The 18,363-nt window shown below is 33.8% G+C and overlaps 1 protein-coding gene across 2 annotated transcripts in view; it reads right to left on the bottom strand.

Annotated features, from left to right (window-relative positions):
* The window catches only part of cpt1ab (carnitine palmitoyltransferase 1Ab (liver)), a 49,691-nt gene extending 36,366 nt beyond the window's left edge, over positions 1–13,325 (bottom strand). For both annotated transcript variants that reach the window (XM_056451372.1, XM_056451373.1), the window contains exons 1-5: positions 13,216–13,325; positions 5,824–5,982; positions 4,990–5,132; positions 3,577–3,748; positions 2,825–2,926 (exon numbers count right to left, since the gene is read on the bottom strand). In XM_056451372.1, coding sequence (XP_056307347.1) covers positions 2,825–2,926; positions 3,577–3,748; positions 4,990–5,132; positions 5,824–5,964 — 558 coding nt within the window. In that variant the 5' untranslated portion in view covers positions 5,965–5,982; positions 13,216–13,325. The remainder of the gene's footprint in view (positions 1–2,824; positions 2,927–3,576; positions 3,749–4,989; positions 5,133–5,823; positions 5,983–13,215) is intronic.
* Between the last annotated feature and the right edge of the window lie 5,038 nt (positions 13,326–18,363).

The raw sequence follows: 18,363 nt of genomic DNA, 5'->3' as shown, positions 1-18,363 counted from the left end.
AATGTATCAAATCATGATACCAATTTCCTTTTTTAAATGATTATGTTTTTATGCTTTTAAAAATCTAAATATATGTTTAAAAGTTTAATAAGTAATTGCAAAATGTTTTGACATTAGCTTTCTGGAATTATGCTATTATGCTATTATGTTTCTTTTGAAGCTTTGAGGAAAAACTGCACATATATTTTGTTCACAGGCTGTCCAAGGCTTCTGAAGTAAACTATATTTATTTTATAATATATAGTGTATACTGTTTATTACATTAGCATGCAGTAGGCTTGGATTTATAAAATATAGCCTTTCACTCATTTTCATGAGTGTCATCCAAATTTAACCCTCCAATTTATTATTCTGTTTTATATATAATTAAATTCATTAATTTAACAACTCCACTGGCTGACTTCTTTACCAGTGTTTCATCAGGACAGTTACTCAGAGTCGCTCCCCTGTTGTTGTAAATAATAGTATAATTGCTAAATCAGGCTTAATACATTACGGTCAGACTTGTTTTTTTCACTTCCAACAGTTCTCCTACTTGGTTGGTCAGGTGTAAGCCAGAAAGTTGCGATCGACGTCATTATCACTTGAAGAACAAAGCCTTATGGGTCGTTCACATATTGTTTGTTTTTTCAAACTCAAGTTTATAATTTCAAAATTCGAAAACCATGCCTATTGCTCTTTCCACACATTTAGATTTATATGAACGGCCTCATAAACAACAATAGAGGACATATACCAGATTCTGTTCATCATTATCAAGGTGTCATCCTTTAGTGGTCTATTTAAAAATGGCTCTTTTGTTGCACATATTGGTGATAATTCTCTGTAAACCAATAGCGTTCAGAGTCTAGCGTCACCATATTGGTACCATATCATTGTGCTAGGTACACTTGGAAAAAAATGGCAAAAAACTGGTATAGTATGGCAGTTTTTATTTTCATTCCTGCCAGCAAACAGAGGACGTCAACATGACGTCAGATTGATGTTGTACCCCAACACTGTGGGACGTTGCATTTTGTTTGGAAATGAAAATTGCATTGACACCAGAACCCAATGTCAGGTCGATGTCAATGTTCAACATCGGACAGACGTTGCATTTTGGCTACTTTCTAATGCAACCTAAAAACAACAACATTTCTAACAACAACATCTAATGATGTTCTAGCTTGACGTTATGTAGACATTACCAATTTGACATCTACCAGACATTGGATTTTGGTTGCCAAACCTGACAAATAAATGTCAGTACTTGACGTCAATATGATGTTGATTTAAGATGTTGGCTCGACGTTAGAATTTGGTCACTTTCCAACACAACCTAAAATCAACCAAATATCAACGTCATTTCACGTCATTATTGGGCATCAAAATAACATTGTGCTTAGACACTGGTGACCTAAATTTAACCTAATATTAAAGTCTGTAACGAACCCCTCAGAAGAAACATTAATGTATTTTTTATTACATTTACAGAGATAATATAAAAAGTACCAATCTAAAAATAACTAGTTTTATAAAACAATGGGTTCACCTAATAAAATTTTTTATTTAAAAATCCCACCCCAATTCTGTACTTGTAATTTTCTTCCAGTGCTTCTAGCACAGGGGTCTCAAACTCAAATCGGCAGGGGGCCATTTAAGTGACTGACAATTCATAGGAGGGCCGTTTTACATTCAAGTACAAGAAAAAAGTGGAAATCTGACATAATTGATGCATCTTAGGACAACAGACATGACGTTTATATTTCAAGCATTACCTGTCACCAGTGATACTACTATGATCTTCTATGTGAAGCTGCTTTGACACAATCTACATTGTAAAAAAGCGCTATACAAATAAAGGTGAATTAAAATGAATTGATAATGGTGTGCTAGACACTCAGTCATTCTTTCACAGAGTATATGCAGTCAAAACTGTACATATTGAAGGGGTAGTTCAAATTGCTATGAAAATACTACAAATAGGCATAATAAGTATTACTCTGTCCCAACCTATTGTATTGTCCCAATAGCATAAAAACAGCAGAAAGCAGTCTGGGTAACTTAAGTGACTTCACTGGCAATTGTTCTTCTCAATATCTTTTTTTTTTTTGTAAAACTATAACAAGTATATATTCACATTTACTTTAGCAATTTCAATTTTAACAGCAGTACAACTTTACTAATGTACATAGTTTTTATGCAAATATTAATATGCATACAGTATGAGGAAAATCTATTAAATGAGACCATTTGAATGGAATATTAGCAAAATTATTATATTTGTTACACCACCTGCATAACATGTAAGCCATGAGGAAGTGTTTGGACAACAAAATACAGGTGGTATAAAACTGATTATAATCAAATGACCCTTGAATATTAACAAAAATAGAGCTTTCGTAAAAATAGAGTAGTTAACTCTCGACTGTACACTGAGAGAAAATGAAAGAAAAACTAATCTGAATTCAGTACTTTAAATGTCGACTAGGTGGCGGGTTAAAACTACAAATGGCTAGACGCGACTGCACAACAATGATAGAGGTTCTAAAATATGTTTTGGTGGGCCGAATCTCGGTTTGTTTTTGATGTCAATTGCGAGCCGGAGGGAGGAGGAGGGCGGGCCGTAAATGGCCCGTAGGCCGGTAGTTGGAGACCTTTGTTCTAGCATTAGGAACAGTAAGCTTATCCCAATTTCTTATAATAAAAGCAAAAATATGCCAATCGTGGGTCTGATAGATTCTAGTTTCTGGCCTATCAATCAGTGCATCTCTTAAAAAATCTTTTTAGATCTTTTAATAAACTGGATGATATTAAGAATCAATAGAAAAAAAGCATGACTTACTCTTCTAACGGTGTCTTTTACGGGAGGCACTGGCAAACGTGGTAGTGAACTCTGGAAGCTGTACAGCATTGGCTTTGGCCCAGAAAATAACTTCACCAACACCTGAGCAGATAGCGATAGCATTGGATCAAGAGTCAAACATGAGACCAGCCGGAATACTTTCCAATGATAAAGCCAAGCCTGTTCTAGTGAAGAGCTATATCACAATCACTTTGACACAGTTACGTAGAGAAAACAGAATTCAAAAGAAGCTTGCCATTACTGGAACAGTGCTAAGATTCTGTCATAAAACAAGTGCATTAAGTGACTTTGGACTCTTGCTGGATATAGAGTTAGCAAAATATTTACTAAGTTGGTTTATTTACAACATGTTCAATGAATTGTTTACCTTAAAAATGAAAATAGTCTTTCTAAAAAAACACAGTGGGCACCTTGATGTCAAAATGAAATAAAAAAACATGTCAAAAATGTGAATCAATTTGATGTCAATCAGAATAACAAAGAATTTACTTCTAAAATTGGTATAAAAAATTGAATACAAGACTGTCTGTTAAGCAATTTTTGGCATGTTTTTTTGGAACTGTGGATTTGGAATTGAAGCTTTCAGATGAATAAAACTTATTTTATAATACGTTGTGTCATTATTTTGGTGGTCAAAAGGGCATCATTGTGCAGATGTCTAATAGACGTCAAAATTTTGACATCAAATCAGTTAGCCTTTTTGACGTCAATGTCACATTTTTCACACTTACCAACCAAATCTTTGTTTTTAAGGACAGAGTTCCATGGCGGTTAAACATCCACCCATGCCAGGACAGCAAGTACTTGAGTGCGTTCCTCATAACGAAAGTCACAGCAATCCACAGTCCCGTGCCAACAAGCACACCACCAACAATACGCTGGCCATCTTCTGTTATGTATTTACTGCAGGGAAACACCGCTGTTAGGTGACAACTGCAGTGCTCTTATAAACGCTCTCAGATTCTAACAAAATGCTGCAGTTACAACAATACATAACTATGATTGTACTTCGATTAAAAATCAAATCAAATCAATATGAATTATGTATGTGGGATGTCCTTTAAATAGTAAATGAAGCTGGCAAAAAATAAATTAATTTACTTCATTTCACTTTTCATATATTTATTTAATAATAATGTATTTTTTATTGTAATTGTAATTCATTTATACTTGGTTTTGAATTTACGAATTGGATTTGCATATTTATAAACTGCGTTTTGAATTTATAAATTGGATTTGTGTATTTATGAACTGAGTTTTGAATTTACGAATTCGAATTAAGTATTTATGAACTGTTTTAAACTTATGAATTAGATTTGCGCATTTATGAACTGTGTTTTGAATTTTACAAATTGGAATTGCACATTTATGAACTGTTTTGAATTTATGAATTGGATTTATGTATTTATGAACTGTTTTGAATTTACGAATTGGATTTGCGAATTTATTAACTGTTTTGAATTTACAAATTGGATTTCTGAGTTTATTACCAAAATTTTGAATTTACGAATTGGATTTGCTTATTTCTGAATTATGTTTAAAATTTACGAAATGGATTTGTGTATTTATGAACTGAGTTTTGAATTTACATATTAGATTTGTGTATTTATGAACTGAGTTTTGAATTTATGAGTTGGATTTCCGTATTTATGAGCTGCGATTTGGATTTACAAATTGGATTTGTGTATTTATGCTCTGTGTTTTGAATTCATGAATTGGATTTGCATATTTATGAACTGTGTTTTGTATTTATGAATGAGAATTGTGTATTTATGAATTGTGTTTTGTATTTATAAATCAGAATTGTGTATTTATAAATTGTGTTTTGAATTTACAAATGTTTTTGTATTTTACAAATTTTTACAAATTTTATGTATTTATGAACTGTGTTCTGATTTTGTAAATGTAAATCATGCTGTGTGTGCAGGAATTTTATTTTTTAAATGTGTTATTTTTAAGACTGGTCTGGATCCAAACTACCAAATCACAAAAAAACAAAGCAAACAATCATACGACTTTGGAATTCAGTCATAAAATATATTTATTTCTATTTATATTATTCAAAATAAAAAAAAAATATTTTGTTCAATTGATTTTCATTATAACTAATGCCTATTATAAGTAACCGTTCTTCAGTGGTTTACCTGACTGGTAGGTGTGTCGACAGCTTGCTTAATATCCCAAGGGAGGGGTCAATTTTGGCATATTTCGTACTTGACATGTAACCAACCAATACAACCACGAGCCCAGAGGGACTTCCTGGATAGACCCCTGTCATGACACCATTCTACAAAAACAAAAAATATATAATATAATATAATATAATATAATATAATATAATATAATATAATATAATATAATATAATATAATATAATATAATATAATATAATATAAATCAACTGCATATATATATATATATATATATATATATATATATATATATATATATATATATATATATATATATATATATATATATATATATATATATATATATATATACATTCATACATACATACATACATACATACATACATACATACATACATACATACATACATACATACATACGTACGTACGTACGTATGTATGTATATATATATATATATATATATATATATATATATATATATATATATATATATATATATATATATATACACACATACATACATTCATTCATACATACATACATACATACATATATTTATATATATATATATATATATATATATATATATATATATATATATATATATATATAGTATGTTTTTTCGTATGTGTGTGTATTACATAATAATATCTGATATTGCATAGGTAATAAACTACTAAATGGGCAGATAAACAAATTATCTTTTAATTCAATTAAACATTGACATTTTAGGTGACATTCAGAACTGATTAGATAACTGCTCGTGAACTACTTTAACAGCAACTATTTAATCTACTGGATGGATAAGAAAGTCACTGAGGTCACCTTGAACCTGATAAACCTCTTCTTCCAGGAGTGGATGCCAGACAGATAGATCTGACGTAGGGCTTCGTGGCACAGATGCAGGTCGATGCCATCAGGAGTGACAGTGAACTGGAAGGCCACTGCCTGATGTGCTTCTGCCATGCTGACTATACACTTGCACTGCAATGGTGAGTAAAACAGCAGTTAGACAAGATTCAAAGTAGGACTGCATAGTCTTGAGTAGGGCTGCACGATTTGGAAAAATTTGATATTGCCATATTTTATTTTTATATAATATTATAGTTTTATGGGATAAATGTACGTAAGAGCAAAACATAATAATTATTTGTTCATTTATTTTATATATATAAATATTATATATATACAGATTTGTGTTTTGTTTATGCATCTGGAGCTGATGTTGTGTTGCGCGCTGTGGAGCATGCGCAGGTCTCTCTCTCTCTCTCCCCCTCTAGAGCTGCGCTTGATTGTGGTCCAGCTGTGTTGCGAGTGGGAGTGTATATAAGTTGGAGGAGAGGTACAAAGTTCGGATCTTTCTGCTCGGTGCAGGTCGCAAATCTCAGTCGTCGCTGCCGCCGCTGTTGCTATTGTTCCAAGCGTCTCCTATCTTCTGCCCCAGATTCTGACAATTTGACAACGACAATTTAATTCCTTTCTAAACTGCTCGCCGTTAGATCTGAGCCTGTGTGCTTTTTCCCTTATTAAAACTATACATTATTTTTTATTTTAAATTGAAGCTGTAGGTTGGGAATCGCCATTTACTTAAAAAAAACGTTTTCTCCTGGTTAGTGGCAGCGAGGGAGAAAGGGAAGTTTGTAGTAATTTTATTTGGGGTACTTTTATTTGAGCAGGAAAATTTGGATTATTTCCACGCAAGTTAGCTGTCGTTTTGTTAATTATTTTGGCCTGGATTCCCTTCCGAAGAGATGCTTCTAATATCTTCTGTTGTTTAAGTAAAGAAATAAACCTTGTTATTTCTTGATAAACTTGTGTGATTATTGTGAGTTGGGACAGGAGAAGGGGAAAACCCTAAATTGAGTATTTAAGTTTTTAATTTATTTATTTATTTACATTATTGTTATTGTTCCCACCAACCCTAGACTGCTTGGGACGTAACAAATGCATAAATTGTATAAATTTCTATATAAATACAGTAATTAAATACAATTCTGTAGCTCCTGGTCAACTATAATCCAAACTTAAAATTGCATATCTTGTGATGTGACTATTACTCACATACCAATATCCAAACCCAGGCTCATTCTGATTATGTACCCCTATATACACTTCTGGAGAGCGCCAAATACGTGCCAGAAGATACTTTTTTTGCAGTTTTGTTTTCACAAATCCACCAGAGGCTGCTGTGTAAGATTTTTAAGATCTCATGTTGCTCTAGCAAGTGCCATTCGAGCCTGCGCTTCTCACATATATTCACCGGAGGCCTCTGTTGACTGACTGACTGACTGACTGACTGAATGACTGACCGATCAACCGAACTCAAACCCTATCGTTGTGTTCAACTTCTCTCTGCGAAATGCAGCCATACGTACTTCTGGCTACATAATTCGTGATCTCCAAAAATGTACACTGTAAAAAAAATCCATAATTTTACTTTTTTTTAACAGCAGCTGGGGTGCCAAAAAAAAAAAAAAATTAAAATAACGGCCGTTAAATTACAGAAATTTACCAGAAATTTAAATTGAAAGAAATTTCTGTAATTTAATGTCTGTTATTCTACTGTAAATTTCTGTAATTTAACGTGCTTTTAGACACAATATGTGAACGGCCTCAAGTTGGGTTTCGCCACCACAGGTCAGAATATAACACACGCGAAAACAAGTGGCATGACTAGCAGCAGTTAAGAGATTGTAAATAAAAAAACATGTAAGGATGTCACCAGAGTGTCTTTTTGGTTTCTTTTCTTGTGCATCCCAGCCACTAGCACCCCATCTGAAATATTTTTTTAGCATAGTGATAATTTAGTCATTCAACTTCACAATTTTAATGTCGCAATATGTATTTGAATAACGTTGGTTGGCTGGTTCCTTTACTTGAAAGCTAAGATTTGATTATCATAATTTGTTTTGTTAATAGTTTGTGATTTACTGTATGGTTATTATAGACATCTTACAGATGTTGATCAACCTTAAAGTTTGCTTTGATTATTCAGCATTTACACTTCATCTAATCACTTTGTAACATTTCATTTATTAAGTGTCTATTAGCAATTATGTTTATTTTATTATAGGACATAAGAGACAAGATGTTTTTGTTTATTTATTTTTTTGTTTGTTTTTGACTATTAAAACTATATGCCTTAGTAATGTTGTTATATTAAAAATGGTTATACAAATAAAAAAACCTAATATTCCTAAATGGATTGTAAAAAAATTTCAACAATTATCAATACCGAATGATGTTAAGCATTATATTATGATCATATTTTGTGCTGTCTCAGCCAGCCCTAAATAAACATTGTGAATTTTAATTTCACATAGACTTTAAAGTTCGCTTTCATAAAGGTGACAATGCAAACAGTGCCTTTTCACAAATATCATTAAAGTAATTTTATGGGAACCTTTCAATTCAACACCATCAGTGCCAATGTTTCTATTAGGACATTTAAATTGCCATAAGAATGAAAAGATTTTTTCTGCTAATTTCCATTATTTTTTGTTGTATAATCATTATACAGTGGCATAAAATGCTCTGGAAATGACAATAAAATCAACTATTGCAATAATTTATGCAAGAATGTAGGCCTAACATCAGTAGTCTAGTCTCGTAGAATTTGTTTAGTTCTGTGCTACCTCATCCATGGCATAACAGATTACAAAATGCACTTTAATCCTGACCTCTGTGACTCTTTCACAGCTGTGTGTATTGTAAACATAAATCTGGCGTACATTGAGTCACACGAATGTTTAATAGGTCAAAATGGTCTCTGACTTTTTGGAGCAATCTTAACTTGAAAGTTTACACAATGTCTGTTTAATAAAGAAAGAAGGTCTCAGGTATTTGATCATCGGATATAAGGCTAAAACGGCAATAGAAAGTGCGTATTTGGGTTGTCTTTCCTTGTTTTCAAAACTGAGGCATAATCTTTAGAAGATAAACTGGTTTAAAGAAGAACCAAACACACTGTATGCTTCCTCAAACCAGCTAGACAACTTTATTATGTTGCTAAATTAGCTGTGTATACTACAAAACCACTAATTTACAATGAGTGCAACCTTATAATGTCATTGAAACAGCCTTGAATAAATTGTCTAAATACAGTTTTTAAAGCCTAAGAAATAAATATTATTTGCAAGTTTATAATTTCCATAATAAGTAATACAAATAATAATAGTAATAAAAAGTATGTCAATGTTTACTTCTTTGTCACAGAGGTAATGGCAAATTGCCAAAGTATGTTGGTCAAGCAAATGTGAGTCACCATATGGTTTCAACAACATCTGAAAACAATTACAAAACTACTGAACGGATTTCGCTGCACCACAACCACTCACACCTGAAAACGTTTGGGCATAAATTTCCAAACTATCTGCATTTTTGTGTTGCCAACCTAAATGACTACACAATAACTACAAGAATATTATTGAAAATATTAATATATGACTAGATTACATTCTGTTACACACATAAAAGTCATTTTTAAAAACTCTAGTCCTCAAAAATGAAACACTCTACAGGCTCCGTAGCCAGAGGGAGGGTTTGGGTGGTTCGAAAGACCCACCCCACGCTGACAAAGGTCCAGAATTTTTTGTCCCATACATGCGCTCATTTGTCCTATTTTGACTGCTATGCCATCATAAAAAGTGGAAATAACCAATAAAAAAAGGTTTTAAGACCAAGTGGAATCCACTTTTTGAGAAAAAAGAACCACCCCCTTCACCAGGCTGGCTATGGGCCTGCTCTATCTGTCCTATCGACTTTAAATCTGTGTCATTTAAATCATGCATTCAGAACATACACATTCAAGATGCTTGTAATAAAAGTGATTGTGAATCAACTCAATGTAACGGCGCACTGATACGCCGGCTTTTATGAGGAGACTGTTTAAGTCCACTTTCGATTTTAAAAGACGGAGTTTGATTAACTGGATAAGCCTGTCCGACTGTCAGTGAATGGCAAATGAAAACGTCCTTTTCCTCAAAACTCTGTGCATTATATGAAAAAGAAAACCAGAGATGGGAAGTAACGAAGTACAAATACTTTGTTACTGTGCTTAAGTAGATTTTTCTAATATCAGTACTTTACTCCACAATTTTTTTGACAACTTTTTACTTTTACTTCTTTCAATTTTACACAAATATCTGTACTTTCTACTCCTTACATTTTAAATTGCACTTGTTACTTTCGTTTTCAAATGTTTATTATTTCATATCTTTTTTAAAATTATTTTTGTCATTGTGCGCCTGCGTGCTGCATCCCGCAGCTTTTTCAACCAGGCTATCACGCACCGTATGTAGGCTAGTTTATGAAGATCACTATGAGAAAGGCAAGGATGACTTCGTAGAAAGAGGAAGAGGGAGACGGCGAATTTAACATGACTGATGCTGCCCTGTTTACACAGTAATAAAACACATTATGCTCAATCAGATCGCAGGTGAACAAGAGAGACACATTCCAGTTCTAAAATATGCAATTTAAATGCTTAAGCTGTAACCAATTTACATTCAATTTACATTCAATTAAGATCGAAGTTCTAACTCAAACTGTCTAGACTGTTCTAGAGCAGTTTTAAACACCTTTGGGCTTGCCGTGCATGAGACCTTTGCCATGGTGCCTCAACACAAAATAGTTTACAGCAAAGTAAATCCCATGTTGCATGACCAAAGTAATGTGCAAAATGCTTCCATTTCTTGGATATTTGGAAGAAGTTTGAAATAGCTTTCATTACCTGACAAGTTCCCCAGTTACATTTCGCTCAGGACAATTCTCCTGGATGCATTCACAGTATCAATAGGAACACTTGAGTGACTGGAGAAAATGCGCATAATACTTCCATTTTTTGAACATTTGGAATACGGCAGCACAATTTATTGCAATAATTTCAATATTGTTGAGGCCAATAGCCTGATGGTTAAGTGCGCAGACATATAGCACCATGGTATTCACGGCGACCCGAATTCGATTCCAGGCTTGAGGTCCTTTGCCAACCCTTCCCTCTGTGCTTCCAATACTTTCCTGTCTGTAACCTCCACTGTCCTATCAAATTAAAGAATCCACTTTTGCTATTTTGAGGATGGAAAAATACTGTGTTTTTTTTAGCATAACGTGCTTTAAACCAATCAGAGACTCATCTCTCATTGCCTTTAAGAGTCAGTTGCATCGCGCCATGGCACATTGTACATGGAAAAACTGACCATTTGCAGCCCGAGGATAAAGAATGAGCCTTCTCCATTCGGCCTTTTTACTTTCTCTTTCTCTTCACTTTTACTCTTTACTCACTTTGTGGATAAGGAAACGGTGTTGTACGCACTCCACTGAAGACATCCCTTAGCCTACATATATAATTTCGTTTTATAAGCACAAAGATTTGTTTCAACTATTTCTAAATTTAGCTCTAATTACCAACAAACAAATAAATTAACAATAATAACCAAGTGTGGCCAAAAAACTGAGCTATATCCAAACACACGTTCTATTCTTTTGCCCTATATGGTACAAAACCTGACAGGTGGACAAATCTAAGCCTGTTTTTATTTAAAATAAAAAAAAAAGTTTCAGGATACAACTAACAATCCCTGGGAGAGAATGAGACACTGTGTTGCCCAGTTAACCCTCCTTGCAATTGACTTGATTCGGACAATTAGAAGCGAGCTAACACTGTTTGGTTCAAGCCTTCACTGTAGTATCTTCTTTATTTTACCACTTCACGCTACGTGGTGACAGACAGCCGCACCACTGGACTGATTTCTCACATAGCATTCTATTACCCCTCACAGAACTGTGGTCATAACCTGACATTTCTATTTGACAGTATAGTAACTAATAATCCGTGAAACATACTATTTTAAATGTTTGTGTATTGTTATTATACAATAATAATACCTACAAATGCTAATAATAATTACTTTTTAATATTTATAATTATTATTTAATATTAGTATTACATTATATTAATATTATTAATTCTTATGTGTAATCATAAATCATTAATACAATATTATACTAAATAATTAATACAATTAAAGCTCTACACAGACTTCACAGCTCCACAACCTGTCAAGCCTGCAATATTACCACAAGTTTAAGATTATGACCACGAACTGGTCATCAAATTATTCAAATTAATTAAAAAAACTGTGAAGGTCAAGTATTGTTTAAAAAGGTGCTATGTTATGTATTAGCAAGTCATATTTCAACCCCCAAGCAAGAGTGATCACGTGACGCAGATGGAAACTAGGGGAAAGGTCACGCGCCGCTCGACGCCACACACAGGACTGTGTTGATGATACACGCTGCTGAACGCCATTATGGGTCACACTCCGTTTTAAAGCTTGCATTACACATTCTACCACAACAAACGCGAGATAGAAAATAACGAGTTACTTTATTATCCAACAGAAAAGGGAACTGTCGACTATTCATATATTTGCATAGCTGTTTGCATATAGTTCCTGCTCTATCGGCGAACTATTTAATTAAAGTGATAGTTCACCAAAACCTGAAAATACATATTTACATTTTTACTCAATGTTTATTTTGATAATAATAATTATTATTATTTATCAATACAATTACTATTATGCTGTCGGTCATAAGTGTCACAGAGAATGGATCAACAAAAGGTTGAGTAAATGAACCCTAATGTATGACGAAATATGGGTTAATATTAATAGCTGGATAGCTACATAATACATAATAGCTAAGCTAGCTTATTAGTTTTGCGTAATAGTTCGCAATAAACCAAAACCAATCGAAACTATAACGTAAAAAGAAGCACTTGGCAATATTGATATGATAATATTGTAATCAATAAAGAAATCAAACATCTGTCAAAGCAGCGGTTGTTTTTCGCGCTCAATCTGAACGTCCTTGTAACGTATTAGCTGCATTGGAGATGCCCCTCACATACCATGTGCGACATTCACCAGGTGCTCTTGGATGTCAGAATGTCAACAAACATGCACTTATAATAAACATAAAAGTTATTGCGCAACGTCAATGACATTTATTTTTGTTTTATTCAATGAGGTAAAACTGCGTTGATGTCCAATATCACCTTGTGTGTGTGTCTGTTTTTTTAAGAAGGACGTCTGTGTCAAACCACGGGACAAGAATATATCAGGCTGTGGTGCACTTTCACCTACTTAAACCGGAGCTCCACATTCAATCTCATGCGGCTTCTTAAAATATAGTCGATTCATTTAAGATTCTTACCTCTGCGTCTCTTCCTGAAAACACGGACGATGCGGACTGCTGTTTTACTTCAGGAGACGCACCGGTATTGCCGCCGCCTGCTTTATGTGTAAGCTATGAATGAATTTAGTAAGGGTAATTTAGTAGGCTGGACCCGCCCCTCATGTTCACGTCACACCGCAGAGATAGCGGTGCGCTCTTGAGTGCACAACCAAGGGTTGCGTAGAACTCCTTTATCTGAGTTGTAAATGTGACATCAAAGGGTTCGATTTGTTTTCGTACATATGGTTATTGACAGGGAGTAATCTTTGTGGCTTCTAGAACAAAGCAACAAAATAAATTGAAATATTTTTTTAAAAAGTAGGCCAATTATGTGATACTTAAGATTAATTAACGGGTACTGCAAATTCAGCTTTGAATTACAGAAGTAAATCACATTTATTAAAATAATAATACTAAAAAATATTACAGAAAACAGCTTCCCTATTTTTAAATATATATATATATATTATAATTTTACACAAATATATAATTTTAAATATATATATTTATAATATGACTAAATGTAAACGTTATGCATTGAGATTTATTCCTTTTGTTTCCAATGGCTTCATATTTCCTAGTACATTATTTATACTGTTTTATAGTTTTACCGTGTAGCTATTATACACAACAAAAAAAAATGTTAACTTGTTCAAACTACTTAATTAAAATGAGCTGAAACATCACAATTTCAGAGATTTCATTGGGAGAACTTTATTTTTTATGTTCAATCCCCAATAACTTAATCAATTTGTGTTGGGACAACATGAATGAATTGTGTGTAACCCTACATTTTTTACAGTGTATATACTCTGTAGACAGGGTTTGAATTATAGGGGACTATATAGGGGGTCAGTTATTTTCATTAGCTTATGTAATAAATATGCGTGTTTCAGTGAACCAAATTCATACATTTATTTTAATTAGCCAACATCTCATTGGATAATCAAACTTATTTATGTTTTCAGTGTTTTGAGGGATAATGAGGTCTTTAAGCTCTTTTAATGACTTTAAACACTTGACAGTTGCATTTTAAGCTGTTCCACCACTACATCTGTGGTATATTACATATTTGCATGCACATACTTCTCATCAAATTATATAAGGTGCTATTTATTGTAATATTCTATAGTAAGCAGCATATACAGTAGCATAGTATTCGAAAAGAAATATTTATTATTATAATTATGGGCTTTAGACAAACATACCATTCAAATATTTTGCTTCAAATACTATACTACAGTTATAACACTGAAATGCTGTCTCACTTAAATGTCATCTATTTACATCTTAGATGTCATATTTAACCTTAAATTTATATGTATTTTAATGATCAGATTTTTCCAAATGCCAAATATCAAAATATAACATTGTAATTTTTTTATTAGAGGCTACATTACAGTTTTTCTTAGTCACTTTGGTGCATTTCTCAACACTATTTACATTTAGTACAAACTGCAAAACCTAGTTGATAACCTGCAAAAGCGTGTCACTTGCTCAAAATGGAGAGCTCATTCCTCAAAAGCAAGTATTGATGTGTCAGTGTCATCAAGATGAAAATTCCTGACATCATTGTTTATGAACAAGATAGTCAAATGGCTTTGTCATGTTTTCATTATGACGGTTTCCTCTCTACTTTTTTTCATTGCAAAAAATTCAGATTTTAGTGACACTTCCTAAAATGCTCAAGACAGCACTATATACTATTTGCACAGCCATTTGAAAACTACAGTAAAGTTAGACATCACTGCATTTAGTAAGGTATCTGAGTACAAGACACTGAATATGTGTTTCACATTTTTACTGCATTTGCTCTTTACAATTCTAATTTATTCACAGCATGTGCAAAAGAATAAATACACCCTTACTTCCAACAAACATAATCTACCTTTGAGCTGTGCACAACTGTAAAAAAAAATTGCAGTATATATTGGAACTGAACCTACATCATACATAGGTCTGTAAATCATTCATGAAATTGTTTAATTTAAAAGACATTTTGAAAAAAAAAAAAAAAAAGACTTAAAAAAGTCTCATAAAATTAGCTTGACAGATTTTGACAACAGCCATTTGAAAACTACAATAATGTTAGACATCACTGCATTTAGTGAGGTATCTGAGAACAAGACACTGAGTATGTTTCACATTTTACTGCATATACTCTTTGCAATTTATTCACAGCATTGTACAAAAGAATAAATACAAATAATTTACAACAAACATAAACTTCCTTTGGGTAGAGCTGTGCACAACTGTAAACAATAATACATAGTGGAACTGATCATATATAGGTCTGTAAATCATTCATGTAATTGTTCAGTTTAGTAGACATTTTCAGGAAAAAAAGCTAATTATATATATATATATATATATATATATATATATACAATTTGCTTGACAGATTTTGACAACTAGTTCGAAATTTTTGTATGTAATGACTCAAGTAATGAAATGAGGACTATTAGTTTTATATGGAATGACTATTCAGCATTCACAAGTTTAGTTAATTTTGACTGACATGACATAAGCAAATGAAAATGTTACAAACAGCAAAGAGTTGTATGGAAGCAATTGATGCATGTCCAAAAGCACTGCCCAATGTGTTGGAAGGAATGAGAAACTGCTACTTTGCACAAATGACTAATTGTTTTGAGAAATTCTTTAACTGTTGTGCAAATGTAAATAGTGTTGTGAAAAATGCACCAAAGCCACTGAGAAAAACTGTAAATATAAACCAAAATGTCCAATGGGTGGCGCCAAATCTGCATTTTTGTCACTGAATTGTTCATTCAGATTCTTTCAAAACGGCTCATTTATAAATGAATTGACTCATTAGGAATGACTCGCTCAAAGATTTATTGTTCACCTCATTCATTTGTTAAGTGCGTCTTCAGTGGGAATGCATTTAAATCTTCGATTTAAACATTAACAACATAACAGGTGTAAATAAAGTCTATATTGTTGTCGATAATGTACAGGGAAAGCCACTTTAGTTTTACAGGCTACTGTATATGTACACATGATGTGCAGTGTAGTTACCACCCTGAAACTAAAACAGGTATAGCAAAGGTGTAGATTTGCTCTTGATATAGTTGGGGACGTATAGAGCACATGTATTGAACAGCACAAATTCTGTTTCATGCTTTTAAAAACATTTACAGTAAACACTTAAATAACAATTAATTGAAATCGTACTATGCTGCAAAAGTCAATTCACATGATTTTACTGTAATCTGGCTTTTGGGTATGAATGCACAGAAATTTAGAGAGGTATGTGATGCAGTTTAACCATTTTATCCCTATTATCTATTATGGATTTAACCCTTTGAGCACATCTAGGTTACTAACGGTTGACAGAGCATTATTTTAATTTTGAAGGCAATTAAATTATTGGTGGGGACATTTCAGTAATTTCTGGATATTGGTGGGGACATGTCCCCTCATCCATGCCACTTCTACGCCCTTGAGGTATAGCAATGAATTATTTTTCCTTAAGTATATTTCAGGACGTACTTCTTTACTTTTACTTGAGTACAAAAGTGTAGTCAGTACTTTTACCAGTCATTTTAAACATGAGTATCTGTACTTCTACTTGAGTCAAGGCTGCGTGTACTTTTGCCATCTCTGCAGCAAGAACGTCACTGGTTCAAGTCCCAGCTAGGCCAATTAGCATTTCTGTGTGGAGTTTGCATGTTCTCTCCATGTTTGCATGGGTTTCCTCCCGGTTTCCCCCTCCAGGTTTCCCCCAGAGTCCAAAGACATGTGCTATAAGTCATTTGGATGAACTAAATTGGCCATAGTGTGAGTGTGTGTGAATGCGAGTGTGTATGGGTGTTTTCCAGTACTGGCTTGCAACTGGAAGAGCATCTGCTGTGTAAAATATATTTTGGAATAGTTGGTGGTTCATTCCGCTGTGCAAAGTTGAAGGAAAATGAATGAATGTTATTTTACAGACTTATTTCTTTTTATATTATTTCTTACTTCAAACTACTAAAATGTCAATAAAATCATTTGTCTCTGTTTTAAAGGCATTTCAGGAGCATTCTTTAAAGCATTCAACTTACTAACTGTAATGAAAAATAATTTTACTGAATTATAAATACAATGAAGACTATGTAGTGTTATTTTACATTTAATTATTACATTTCTGTACCTGAATACTGTATGATACTTTTTCTTTTCTCTATTGCAATTATTCTTGCATGCAATTTCTTTATTATTTTTATACACGAATCACACTTTTACAAAATCACTCCAATCAATCTAAATTGAAGATTTTTTTTTTCCAAAAAGAGCTATTCAAGTCATCTGCTGAAATTGTATTCACATCGCAATATATTACAAAAAAAAGTCTGATTTTTCCCCAATATCTTGCAGATCTACAAGGTACACGCACACATTCAGAATGCATGCATGTGTTATGAAGCGGACAGGAGACAGAGGTAAGGAAACGTTAGGGTGTTTATTAAATGACAACAAGGAGCACATGAAGGATAGCCAGGAGGATCAGGAATGATGTTGGGGTCTTTTCCTCCGTGGCTGGGTAACAGGAATACACGAGGATGGACAGCACACACCAGATACAGCTGACAGAGGATGACACAGACTTGGAAGGACTGGAAGACAGGACGATTCGGGTGGACCAGGAAGACTAGGAGGAATACAAAGAGAACAGGTAAGTAAAGCGTTTGTTTTAGCTGAGGATGACTACGCTGAGTGGTCGCTCAGTTGTCCGCTTTCGTCGAGACGTGCCCGGACAATGAGCGACTGGAGTGCTGTGCTTTTATCTGGTGCTCGTGAATGTGATGCAGCTGTGTGCTCATTAGAAGTCAGGTGATGGTGATCTTCGTGAGTGGGGATCGTGAGAGCCTGACCAATCCGTGACAGTACCCCCCTCCCCAGGGCCCGCTCCTGAGGGCCGACACCTCCGACGCCGTGGTGGTCTCCCTCTGCCTCTAGGCGCTGGGAACTCAGGGTGGCTCTCATGAAACTCCACCATGAGACTAGGATCGAGAATATCAGCTCTGGGAACCCATGTCCTTTCTTCGGGGCCGTACCCTTCCCAGTCCACCAGGTACTCCAACTGGCCACCACGACGTCGGGAACGCAAGATCTCCTTCACTGCGT

Source organism: Danio aesculapii, chromosome 25, assembly GCF_903798145.1.
Source record: "Danio aesculapii chromosome 25, fDanAes4.1, whole genome shotgun sequence".
NCBI classification, from domain to species: domain Eukaryota; kingdom Metazoa; phylum Chordata; class Actinopteri; order Cypriniformes; family Danionidae; genus Danio; species Danio aesculapii.
Note: the sequence above shows the minus strand (reverse complement) of the source record. Positions and strands in the feature narration are given on the sequence as shown.